Genomic DNA, 12,883 nt, shown 5'->3' on the forward strand with positions numbered 1-12,883 from the left:
GAAATTAGTGTTTAATTAGTATGGAAATTTTTTATGTTTAATTAGTATATAATTTAGATTTTTATTATTAGTATATAATTAGTGTTTAATTAGTATGGAAATTTTTTATATAATGTTGTTTTTCAGTTTTTTAATGGATGTATAGAAGTTGTGTTTTCTGTTTTTAGTGTTAGATGCTTAATTAGTATGAAATAGTATATAGATTTTTGAAATAGTAGAAATGTTAGAAATTTTAGTTATCAAAATCCAATCATTAAATAAATATTACTTTTTGCGGGCATATAGCTAGTATTTGTTCTCGACGATGCCCGGCCCGCATCCTCGCCGTCGACCCGTCCGCGACGACGTCCAGCCGACCCATGTCCGGGACTGGGCTTCGCGCGGGCTGGCACTGGGAGGTGCTGCCTGGAGGGGCGCGCCGCTTGATGATGAACCCGGCCCCGGGTCCCGTCGTCGACCCTGATCTCGTTTGGTGGCGTTCGCGTGGGCCAGTTTCGGTGCGGAGGGACCCGGCCCCGTCGGAGGTGGTACGTCGCTGTGTCAGGGAGGAGGACAAGCACGTCCATCGCTACATGGTTACGTTAGAGGGCGGCAGGTTCTCCAATACCTGGCAGTATCTTCGGAGATCTCACTTCAGCTATGATCCTATAAGGGTTCCTTCTCTTTGGGTGTCCACCGCCCGCGCCGCAGGAATCGCGAGTGTCCTAGATTCTTCTGTAGTATTCGATCTTTAATTAGCTAGCCAGTGATGTACTATTCAATATTATATATTATTCGAGACGATGTATTCGAGATTATATCTATTATTCTAGATGAAGTATTCGAGATTATATCTATTATTCGAGACGATGTAATTTGAATACTAAATTGTTTTATATTTCTTTTGAATTAGTTAAATAAAAGCTATGGCAGACAATACGGACAGAGAGGGAGAACAGACCATGTTCGATATGATATGCGGGCCAGATGATGATCAAAATGAAGAAGATTATGACGGCTCCGAATTTCTAAACAACACCGGAGAGGGTGATATGATATTCGATCGCGACGACCTAATTGATGAAGTCATGAACTACGATTATGACGATGACGAAGAACATGTTGATCCTGAAACAACAAAGACCGACGAGGTATATATATTTATATAAGCAGGTTTCTGGTGATCATCACATGTTTTAAATGACTTGAAGATATATTAACGAATCGATCTTTGTTCTTTCAGCCATCCGGATCGAGCAAATCTTCAGGCAAAAGGACGAAACGAGGCCCGAACAAAAAGTTGAAGGAGGGCGTAAAGTACAATATCGAGGCAGTCAGACCTAATGGCGAACCATTAGCGCCTAAGAAGATTGCGAACAAGTTCATTCGTCAGTGCGGAGTTCTTGTGAAGGACCAACTCCCGATCTCCCATCAAGAATGGAGAGAGCCAGCAAAAGACAAAAGACAAAAAGGCAAAGAGGACGCTGCTCCACGTCCAGATGTTACTTTTGTCGACAAGAATCAAAAAGATCTGCTTTGGGATACTCTCATGGAACATTTCATCCTACCAGATCATTTCACAGAAGCAGATGTGCAGAAAGTCAAGGACGCTGCTCTTAGGAAGATGGCAGTTGCATTCAAGAACCACAAGAATCATAAATGGGACAAGTACGTCAAGGGAGGAAGGAAGACTCCAGTATTCGAGGGAACACTAGAGAACCAACGTGCTCATTGGGACGATTTCGTGAAATTCAAGGATTCGGAATTAGCTAAGGAACGGTCGAGAATAAACAAGAAGAATGCCGAAAAAAAGGATAAGTTCCATAAGCTGGGGCCAGGTGGCTATGCGGTGGCAATGCCTAAGTGGGATAAGTCCGAGAAAGAGATGGAGGATGCAGGTGCCACTCCGGTACTAAGAGCTGGCCCCCAGGGTCAGGACTTGGTTCTATGCGCATGGGGGGAGTTGGACCCGAAGACAGGCAATGTTTCGACGAGGGCAAGTCTGAAGGGAGCCGACGATGCGATACTTGTTGCAATAGAAGAGGCACGATCGGGGGTGTTCCAGCCCAACAGAGAGAACGACGAGTTTACGCGTGCCCTGGGAAATCCTGAACACCCGGGAAGAACACGAGGCAAGGGCGCTATTCCGTGGTATGAGGGGTTTTCAGACTGGAACACCGACTACAGAACCCGTGCGAGAAAGAAGATTGTGGAGGAGAAGAAGAGGAAGATGGAGGAGGAGCAGAGGAAGTGGGACTATGAACGCCTTCAAGGCCTAGAAGCAAGTCAAGCGGAATTGGTAGTCAAATTCCAGCGGCAACAGGAGCAGATCGACTCACTTACCCAGCAAAGGGGGTCTCAGCAGCTGCAGCAGCTAGCGAATGATCCAGCATTGGATAGCACCGCCCATCCATGCCGAGAAGCAGCATGGATTCCGCCCCGGACGATGCAATGCTGGGTAGATACCCCGTGGATGACATCACAGAGAACACTAGCTACGAGCTACACGTCAAAATGAAGAACATATCCATGAAGGTGGCAGACGCCGTTGCTTTTACAAATCCCCCCGAGGCAACCTTCCATTGCAACCCGATTCCAGTGGGCTATGCTCGTGTCTTGGTTGATGAGGTGGTGGACCCATATTCGGAGCTAGAGCTTGACATTCCTGGAGGTGACGATGAGCGCTTTCTCGGAGACGCCAACCATCGTATCATCCTATGGAAAAAGGATTGCATCATTCTTCGAAGGCCACCGACACCGCATCAGCCGACTCCTCATCGAAGTCCACCACCGAGTCAGCAGTCTCCCGCTCCTGCAAGTCCACCAAGTCCGGCAAAGTGTCAGGCCACTCCTCCTCCAAGTCCGGCAAAGTGTCAGGCCACTCCTCCTCCTCCAAGTCCGCCACAGCGTCAGACGTCCACTCCTCCTCCAAGTCCGGCACAACCTCAGGCCACTCCTCCTCCAAGCCCGACACAGCTTCAGGCGGCCACTCCTCCTCGTCCAACTCAGCCCCGTCAGCCATCTCCGCCGCCTCAGCAATCGCAGAAGAGACACCCCGCAGCTATGGTGCGTAGCGGTACGAGTCGAGGTAGTACAGGAAGTACAGGCGGAGGCAAGCGATATAAATATGGTCCAAGCCTCACGCCTCTTCTGTAGAGGGCTTATGACAGGTCCGAGGAGGAAATCGCAGCCATATCGAAGTCCGAGGTGGAAGCCCATTTTGCACCGAAAACGCCACCGCCGCCAAGGGAGAAAGTGCCTGAGGAAACGATTGACCACTTCATTCATATGGCTCAACCACCAGCTCCCAAACCTGTTGACACAGACTATGAGCGCCACATCAGGAAGTTAAATCGAGCACGTCTACGTAAGGAGGCGAGCTCGGGATCGAGCAAACAAGAAGCAGCTGTCAAAAAATGCGGGAAAACCATTCCCCAGCTGGGAGAACAGGCGGCGCAATCGATCCCCTCGCTTGTTGTGCCAACAACACGTGACAGTACGCGCGCCCAATATTATTGTGGGCAAACAGTTTACGTTCCTGAGGTGGGCAATGTGGTAATAACGGAGGAGCATATAATGCAGGCTGAAGTTCTCAAAATCACTGTTGGACAACTCCTCGAGATCGAGCCCATGCCTGTGCTTAGAGAGGATGAAATAAAACGGAAATATGTCCGGGGCCAACCTTTGGTCGAGCCAGACAAGGTCAAGAACCTCCCAACGAGAATGTATGAATTGCATCAATGGTACATGAACATTACCAAGATTTCCGATCGATTGTCCCTCATGGTGAATGTCAAGGAGGGGCTGTGTCCGTTGAGTATTCTGAACTGTTTCAGTTATACAATCAAGACGCACTCGACAAATCTATCGTCAGTTGCTATTGTCTGTAAGTGATTTCTTTCTGTAATTTAAGTCTCAAGCTAGCTGTAGTGATTCTTTTGATCAATCATTACCTGTAATTATCCTTACTATATTCTTTTCTATGGTATTATATGCAGGATGAAGATGTATGAAATGAGAAAAGGTGGACGCTATGGCATTGGGTTCATTGACCCAAACACCGTTAATGAATACACATGGAAAATAGATGCACGTCATCAAAAGGCCGTAGAGGACAACATGCTAGAGTTCTTGAAGCGCCTCAAATACAATGAAGATATACTACTTCCTTACAACTTTCAGTGAGTCACACTGTCTTGTACTACAAATTCTCTGTTTTTGCCTACTAGCTAGCTACATGTTTTTGCTTACATATGCCCGCTTAATTAAGACATGCAAACGTGTGTGCATGCAGATTTCACTGGGTCTTGTGTATCATTAAAGTTGACGTCGGAACAGTTGAAATACTGGACTCACTACTCAAAGAAAAAACTGACTATAACATCTTGTTTGGGATAGTCAACAGGTAATTTCAATCATTATTAACTATATATCTCGGCCTATTTAGTTCATCATTTCATGATATGAACTATTTAATAACCCCTTTATTCATTTTCTTTGTCGGCGGGCAGGGCTTGGGCAAGGTTCATCAGCGTCACGGAAGGCGAATAGAAAGAAAAGCTTAAATGGGGAAGACCGAAGGTAAGTAATTAAGTAGTACTAGCTAGCTAGCTAGCTGCCACCTCTTTAATTATCATGCTTGATTAATTATTATCTGATCAAATTCCATTCTCGTAAAGGCCCTGAAGCAGGCGCAGGGGACTGATCTGTGTGCATTCTGCGTTTGCGAGAACATTCGCATGATGGCGTCCAAAAGGAGCAGATCTCAAAGACAGGAATGGGTACACTTGTCAAAACACTATTCACAATTTTTACACCATTATCGATATCTAGTCACACAACTAATACACATGCATATTGATCTCCTTCTTAACAGTTCAGAGAGGTGCGGGAGAAGCTCCTAGAAACGGAGCGCGTAGAAGCACTTCAAAAGGAAATAGCGGGATTTTTGCTCGACCAGGTCATAAATCCGAAGGGAGAATACTATTACCCGATACTGCCCCCATGAAAACCACTTCCAATTGTCATCGTGCTCCGAAGGCACCAATATAGGCTAATGCCACTGGCTCCGAAGGCAACATGCATATGTAGGAGAAATTGTATATAGCTATACATGTGTGTATGTGTGAATTAATTAATATGATGGTTTGTGAGACATTGATGATATATATATGCATGATTGGTTCTACTAGAAATTCTATTTATATATGCATTGAATTAATTAACGTGTACAATGTGTAGTATCGTAAAATACCAGCAAACGAAAAAGAATTAAAATGGAAACACAAAATTAAATGAAAAAGAAATCATAAAACTAAAAAAAACCTCAAACCTTATAGTACCGGTTGGTCTTACCAACCGGTACTAAAGGGCTCCAGGCCCCCGGAGCTGGCTCGTGCCACGTGGTTGCCCTTTAGCACCGGTTCGTGCTGAACCGGTACTAAAGGGGGGGGGGGGCTTTAGTGACCACAATTTAGTGCCGGTTATGTAACCGACACTAAAGGGCCTTATGAACCGGTGCTATTGCCCGGTTCTGCACTAGTGTTACTCCCTCCGTTCCATAATGTAGTGCCTATAGATTTTTACAAAAGTCAAACATTACAAACTTTGACCATGTATATAGAGAAAAGTAGGTACATCTAGAATACCAAATGCACCTCATTGGATACATCTAGGGCTGGAAAAAAAGCTCGAAGCTCGCGAGCTAAACAAGTAGCTCGTGGCTCGGCTCGAATCGACTCGAACTCAAAGAATAACGAGTCGAGCCGAGCTTTAGTTTAAGATCGTTTATAAACAAGTAACTCGTTAGGCTCGATATAATAGATCAGCCATTCCCAATACAAAGAAAGATCAGCCACTAAACAGCCTACATCCCAGGCGCACAACCCAAGGCCGAGCAGTTGAAGGCCTAGCCTCCTAGGAGACTCACGCGTTACAAGAAAATTACAATTGTTTAATGATATATATGTTTAATATATACATAATCATTTTTATCATATTTGAGGGCTTTATGTTTATATCTTAAAGAGCTTAACAAGCTAAGCAAGCCAGCTCGCGAGTTATACGAGTCGAGCCAATCTTGTGTTTGAGCTCGTTATAGTAACGAGTTGAGTCGAGCTAGCTCGTTAACGAAACGAGCTTTAGCGAGTCGAGCTGAGCTGGCTCGACTCGGCTCGAGTTCCAGCCCTAGATACATCGTGAATTATATTTTCAGAATATACATGTTTGGTAGTGTAGATGTAGACAATTTTTTCTATACACTTGATCAAAGTTGCCAAAGTTTGACTTTTACAAAAATCTATAGGCACTACATTATGGAATGGAGGGAGTACCATTTACGAGATACGAAAAAAACAAAATCAGCACTGAATAGTGCCGAACGTCAAATGTCACTATTCATTGATAATCTATTTTTTTAAGTTATTGCTAATCTATTTAATAGTTTGTAAATGATAATGTGTTTGAATTTGGAATTTCGTATGCCGACAAAACATCATATTTTGTTTGGAATTTTTAAAACTTTCAAACGTGGTTTCCACGAAGTTTTCTTTGAAACTTGGTTTTCATGTGATGTTCTCCCAAAAACATCTGGCTGTTGTAGCCAATGGGTCTCCAATAAAGTGGAAGGAAATTACCCATTTTTGCCATCACACAAAATTATGTCCCCCTTTGAAGTGCCAGACCGTGAACGAATATTTTCCAATGGAAAAGAGAGGATGAGCGGGTCTGCCCTAATACCCATGCATGGCCTGACGGGATGCATCCAATCAGAATTGTAATTACTTTCTATGGGATGAAAATTTTAACTAACAAGATGATACACCATGTAATGCCACGAAATATTATTGGGATAAAATGAGAGATGATGATGCTCTTTGGGTGCCATAGCTATGAAATGTATAAGTACTGCCATACTTGTCTGAAACCCCTCAAATTCAGCCCATATCCGAGGCGGATATAAGAAGACCTAGGCGTTCGGACATGTCTGTCATGTCGAATCCGACCTAATCTAGTTCATCCCGACCCCATAAATATACCCTTCCTTTTTGCATCCGGACAAAACCTAGTCACTTGCCGTCCGCTCTAATCCGATCCAACCGCATAACGAGTGGTGGATCCGAGTCCGCTAACTCCGGATCCATCGAGCGGGAGCTTGTCCCGTTTAGGACGAGGATGTGTTTGCCGCATGCCTGGCTCTCCACCGGTTTGGGAGGAAATCGCCTGAGCTCCGTTGTTTGAGTCATTCTGTCTAAAATCCATTGCGTCCGCACAAGTGGGCGTTGGCGGCTCTAGGCGCCTGAAGGCAGTGCCTCCGATGAAGCTAGTGAACAACGGCTAACAACATCTTCGGAGCTGAAGAGGACTAGTTCAGGTTATAGGCGGTCCACCCCGCATGTTCCGGGCGCTACGGCGACAGCGAGACAAGGACAGACATGGGTAAACTTTCTTTAGAGCTCTACTAGTATTTAGAACATGTCAATTTTTGGTAGTCTTTATAGCTATAGTATTTAGAACATGTCAATTTTTGATGGTCCGATGACATCTTGTATAATAAACTATCCCTATGCTGGTGACCGGCCGATGTCTGCAGACACCCCCAGACATATTTGCGGGACATACGGCTGTAGTTGCTCTAAGGCCACAAAAACATACTCCTATTACTACACGTCCACAACAAGGAACTTCAAAAGCAGAAAGCCATGGACAGCAATTTAAAAACAACTCCACTAGTCCTGAAGCCAAATGGCGTTATTCCTTAAACTCTCCAAGTCACAGACCAATACACCAACAACCCTATCACACTCCGGTATACCATACCATTTCGGCTCAGAAAAGACTAGGAACAGGAGGAAAGGAAGTTCGGTATGGTGGTAAAGACAGCATGGGTGTAAGATATACAGAGGTATATTTCTTCAAGCTCAGCCGTCTGTCGGGGAAGAGCTCAGGGCAGGGAGGCGAAGGAAGGTAGCAGCCAGCCGCGCTCTGTCGCGAGCTCCACATAGCCTCTGAACTTCTCCTGCGCGTTCGGGATGTCAAGGGTCAGATCATCGAGGCCTTCCTTGACACGGGCGAAGCCGTTGGTCATCTGGTTGATGGTTATCAGCCCCTCGCTGGAGCACTCCTGCAGCAGAGCCAAGATGCTAGCTTCATTCTGCTTCTCCATCGCCATCACCAGCGCTTTCTTCACCACTTCATGGTTGAAGAAGGGCATCCCAAGGTCACGGATGCACTGGCAGGCCTCCTTCAGGTCGCCGCCGGTGTTGTACTCCTCAAGGAGCTTGGAGATCTTGTCTTTTGCATCTTCCACAGCCCAGCCAGTGCCCCCACCCCAGCAGCGCAGTATCCTCTCACCAGAATGGCGGGCCGCAAGCAGAGAGCTGGCCATCTGGACAGTTTGACTACCACTGCTGTTTGGCCGCAGCTTGCTACCGATGTCATCCAAATTCAGTGGAAGCAAGACTTCATCGATCACTGCCCTGGCGAGGAAGAGGGCGAGTTCACTAGGAGCATCCACAATGTCGAGGGCAGTGTCTTCTGCTGACTGCAGGAGCATTATGAATCCCTTCATGATATCACCTGCGGAAAATAGTTCCAAGCTGAGTGAAGAAAGAAGTACAGATGCCATCTCCTTCTCCCTGTTCTTCCTGTCCATAGCAAGCGTGATGAGCTTCTTAAGGAAAATGGCGTTGTATTCAGGGGCAGAAAGCTCTTCAAGGCTTCTAATGAGTTCCGGGACGTCATCTGAGAGGAAATACTCCTGAATTATGTGACCAGACTCTTCTTTAAAACGCTTGACCTTTTCACTGCTTGCATTCCACATATCTTCATCAGGGGCAGCAGACTTACAGAATGAAGCATCAAGCCACCCTTCAGACATGGCTGTGGAAAGCAGCTTGTCAAAAAGTGCTTTGGCTGAAGGAACATCAAGGCTCAGGTCATCAACACAGTCAGCAACCCGAGAAAAGCCCTTCGACACTTGATTAGAACTGATCAAACAACCCGTCGTTGATTCCTTCAACAACTTCAGGATTAATGGCTGTGACGACAGATTCTCCATACCAAGGATGAGAGCACGTTTCACAACCTCATGGTGGAAGAATGGAAGGCCCAGCTCCCTTATGCACCTAAAGGCTTCATCTGTATCTCCACTCTCAATGTACTCCCTCAGAATATCCTGGATCCTCTTTTTCGCCTCTTCAACAGTAAAGTGTGTGCTCCCACCCCACTTGCGTTCAACTAACTCTGCATGGTGAGGAGCTGACAAGTAGCTCTTCTCAGCAACCTGCAGAACTTCAATGCCTTTTGAAGATTCTGGAAGCAATGCTCTGGCTCGAGTGAGAAAAACAGGAGGCAATATTTCATCAACAATGGCACGTGCCACAAAAACAGCCAAGACATCAATAGCGTCTGGTATATCCACAGATAGATCTTCTGTTGACTCTAGAAGCATCATAAAACCTTCACTCATCTTGGAGGAGTCCAATAGATCAGCATACAAGGCAGACAGCAGAATTGACGCCATTTCTTTTTCTTTATCATGGCGGTCCATTGCCATGGATATGAGCTTCTTCACAAAGTAATTGTGAAACTGATCGGATCCAAGACTCCTTAGCTCGGAAACTGACAGTTCCACATCTCCTGTACTAAAATACTCCTCAATTACTGGAACTACAAGCTTCCTGTAGTCATCTAATGTAGCAGGAACCTGCATTTGCAGAGAGGCAATGTCAGATTATAACGTCACATCAACAGAGAACGAAATGTTGGTAATACCATTGAGTGTAGATAGTTCAAACCTTTTTAGTTCCATTAACTAATTTGCCCAACTCTTGGGATGGTAACGGATTTGCATCTCCAAGGTTGTCTTGTTCAATTTTCCCACCAACATCTTCTGAAAGCAGCATTGACAGAGTTACAACAACATCCGTAGGAACTATGAAGAATAAGATAGTATTTCCAAAAAAATAACCCAATGCTAAATCTATGCAGAAGTAACAGTAGAAAAGAACTAAATATTGTCCTCTCATTGAACTGTAGAAGCAAGCAAACTTCTACAATCTTTAGATGTCCGCAGTTAATATCACAAAAGCGGACACATGACGTATGGAAATGGAAAATTATCATGGTACCAAATCACTCCAAAAATGAATTTATTATACACAAGAATAATTACCTAAACAACAACATCAAGTAAAAAACTGATGACTTGAGAAACAAGCTAAACATACTCATAGCATTCTAGCTATGAAGTATGGATATATGGCGTGAGCTGCTCAACATTTGGCAGTTGACATTTATGGAAAATAATAGTCAGATCCCTCAATTCGAGATCGCATTTGGAGCAGCTTTAAGCTTTGACCACATGCTTTAACATATAGGGAAATAGAAACCAGTAAGAGAAACAAAGGACAGTAACTACACCAGACTATATCAAAACCAACAAATGCATATTCTGCTGAATCCGTGAGGATATTGCGCACTAAAGAATTTATAGCCTTCCAGTCAAGAACAAGCAACCAAAAACTAACAGAAACTGTCACATACATAAGATTTTAGGAGTTATAAGCGTGAGCTTATAACCCCTCCAGAAGATAACCATAGTACCAACTAACCATGGAGCGCAAAGACAATACTCAGAACAACATACCGAAACCGACAAATCCACTACCAATTGCATGACTGAACCGGACATCAAGCACTGAAGTCCAATAAAATCAATAGGTGTCGTATATCGTTGCTGTCAACTTTAGATAACCATAATACTGAGTTACCGACCAACCATGGAGGGCAAAGACAATACAGATAAACATATCGGAACCGAAAAAATCCACTACCAATTGCATGACCAAACTGGGCAGCAAGCACTGAAGTCCAATAAAAACAAGCGGTGTCGTATATCGTTGCTGTCAACTTTAGATAACCATAATACCGACCAACCATGGAGCGCAAAGACAATACTTAGATCAACATATCGTAACCGACAAATCCACTACCAATTGCAAGACCAAACAAGCAGTGTGTATCATTGCTGCCAACTTTGTCGGCCACCCATACGACATGTCTTATTGGGTTTCAACCCCTTTCGGAGGAAAAAAAATAACACCTATAACTTACCAAAAACCGTCGCCTACACACTAAATCATGACTATCGAAATCGACAAATCAACTACCGATTGCATGACCAAGCTGAGAACTAAACTCCAATGAAAATAAGCAGCGTGTATCGTTGCTGTCACCTTTGTCGGTGACTGCTACGACATTTTGGGTTTTAACCCCTTTCGGCAAAAGAAACGGCCAACTGTAACTAACCAGAAACCGTCGCCTACGTACTCAATCAGGACTCCACAGACATCAAACCGAACAATAATCAAACAGCACCAGCTTCCCGCCACCATGAACTATACTCGATAACGGTCTTCTACCGCTTACAGTGCACTGAAAAACTTCACAAAACATCAAACCATCATCATACTTGGTAACCATTGTACTCCCAAAAGCCATGCTACTCCATCAGGCATGCATAGCAACAGGCAACCCTAGGAACAAGGAACAAAATTCACGCACGTGCATCATCAAATCACCCTCTAGGGGACAGCAGGTCCCCTGTCCCCAGCAATAGCAGAACTGAATATTTACACTCCCTACGATTCTAGCCCCATCTACCAATTCCGAAACCGACTCCCTACTCCTACGGCATAGCATAATCCAGCACTCCTATAACATAATTCAGCAGTATAGACAACGTAGAGGAGTACACAAGGTAGCCGTAGCGAGCTGGCAGTCACCTTTCTTAGCGGTGTGGTGGTGTGGGATGTGGCGGACGGCGATCCCGCCGTCCGCCGGCGCCCGCCCGCCTGTGGCGATGCGCAGATGCCCCTCCGCCAGCATCCTGGTGGGCGACCTCGCGCCGTCCTCCGCCGCCATCTCCCTCTGCCTCCTCCGCGCGCCCTCCTGCACGCACACGCACACGCACACGCACACAGACCCAATCAAATCAGCACAGAGAACCGAGCGCCAGCAAGGGGCCGAATCGAACCAACCGACCCCCGGGGCCGATCGGGGGGAGCTGTTGTCGTGGATACCTGCTGAGATCGGAGGCGGCGGCGGGGCAGCGGCGGAAGCAGGCGAGGCGGATCACGGGCGTGCGCCGCGCGGTGAGTGCGAGCGGAGAGGCGAGGCGGGGCGGGGCAGGGGGGAGGGAGTTTTTTATTTATCGGGCTACTATCCCGCTCTGACACCTATCGTTTATAATGGGCCGCCTGCGCAAATCACATTTACCCCCGGGTGTGCTAAGTTAATCCCCCGGGCTTAACTGGACTTTTTTCCACCGCAAAATGGAAAATCTGGACTTTTTTCACGGCTTTTCTTTTCTTACTTCCCAAGCACCACCGCCGTGAGACCGATGGAAGAAGAGGTCGGCGCGCTGTCGTGCAGGACCCGCTAACCCTCAGTGACATAATTATATCCCTAAAAATGCTCTCAGTGACATTAATGCGGGACCACCTGCCAGTCATGCCTCACGGCCTCGCGGCGTGTCGTTGTCGCGGGGCGGGGGCTCTGCGTCCGTGGAACGGGCGCATGGGCCGGTGGGTGGTGGGGCGGCTGGGGGAGCGGGTGGCGCATGGACGCGGCGGGCTCACGTGGATCGGGCGGATGGCCTGCGGGGAGCAGCGGATGGGGATGGACGTGTGTGGTGGTTCGGGGCTAGGCTGACACGTCAGGGGGGCGTCGGAAAGCTGGCCGTCCCTTTCCAGCCCCGCACGCGGCGGCGACGACGAGGAAGCGGCGGTGCCCTCGCCTCGCCGCACCGGCTGTATCGATCGGTGACAAAAATCCACCTCAGGGTTCACTGGCCGCACCTGTAACTGACCGGCTTTACCTCATTTTCTGAAACGGAAGGACT

General features: G+C 46.5%; 1 protein-coding gene across 2 annotated transcripts; it reads right to left on the reverse strand.

Moving 5' to 3' along the window:
- Positions 1 to 7,690: 7,690 nt before the first annotated feature.
- On the reverse strand, positions 7,691 to 12,255 carry LOC123045789 (MA3 DOMAIN-CONTAINING TRANSLATION REGULATORY FACTOR 1). 2 transcript variants are annotated; one of them, XM_044468965.1, is made up of 4 exons: positions 12,063 to 12,255; positions 11,766 to 11,931; positions 9,777 to 9,868; positions 7,691 to 9,685 (listed from the first exon to the last, which is right to left on the reverse strand). In XM_044468965.1, exons 2-4 carry the CDS (start codon positions 11,902 to 11,904, stop codon positions 7,922 to 7,924), a joined length of 1,995 nt encoding a protein of 664 aa, XP_044324900.1. In that variant the 5' UTR covers positions 11,905 to 11,931; positions 12,063 to 12,255; the 3' UTR covers positions 7,691 to 7,921. The 2 variants fall into 2 exon arrangements, with proteins under 2 accessions (XP_044324900.1, XP_044324899.1); XM_044468964.1 differs by having other exon boundaries at positions 9,777 to 9,871.
- Positions 12,256 to 12,883: the final 628 nt, after the last annotated feature.

Source organism: Triticum aestivum, chromosome 2B, assembly GCF_018294505.1.
Source record: "Triticum aestivum cultivar Chinese Spring chromosome 2B, IWGSC CS RefSeq v2.1, whole genome shotgun sequence".
Lineage (NCBI taxonomy): Eukaryota > Viridiplantae > Streptophyta > Magnoliopsida > Poales > Poaceae > Triticum > Triticum aestivum.

Excerpts from the sequence above, each read along its gene's own strand:
- LOC123045789 (XM_044468964.1), bottom strand. The coding sequence starts at position 11,904 with ATGGCGGCGGAGGACGGCGCGAGGTCGCCCACCAGGATGCTGGCGGAG. Across the intron at positions 9,872-11,765 it reads CCACCACACCGCTAAGAAAG|AAGATGTTGGTGGGAAAATT; the intron begins GTGACTGCCAGC and ends TGCTGCTTTCAG. Across the intron at positions 9,686-9,776 it reads TAGTTAATGGAACTAAAAAG|GTTCCTGCTACATTAGATGA; the intron begins GTTTGAACTATC and ends CTGCAAATGCAG.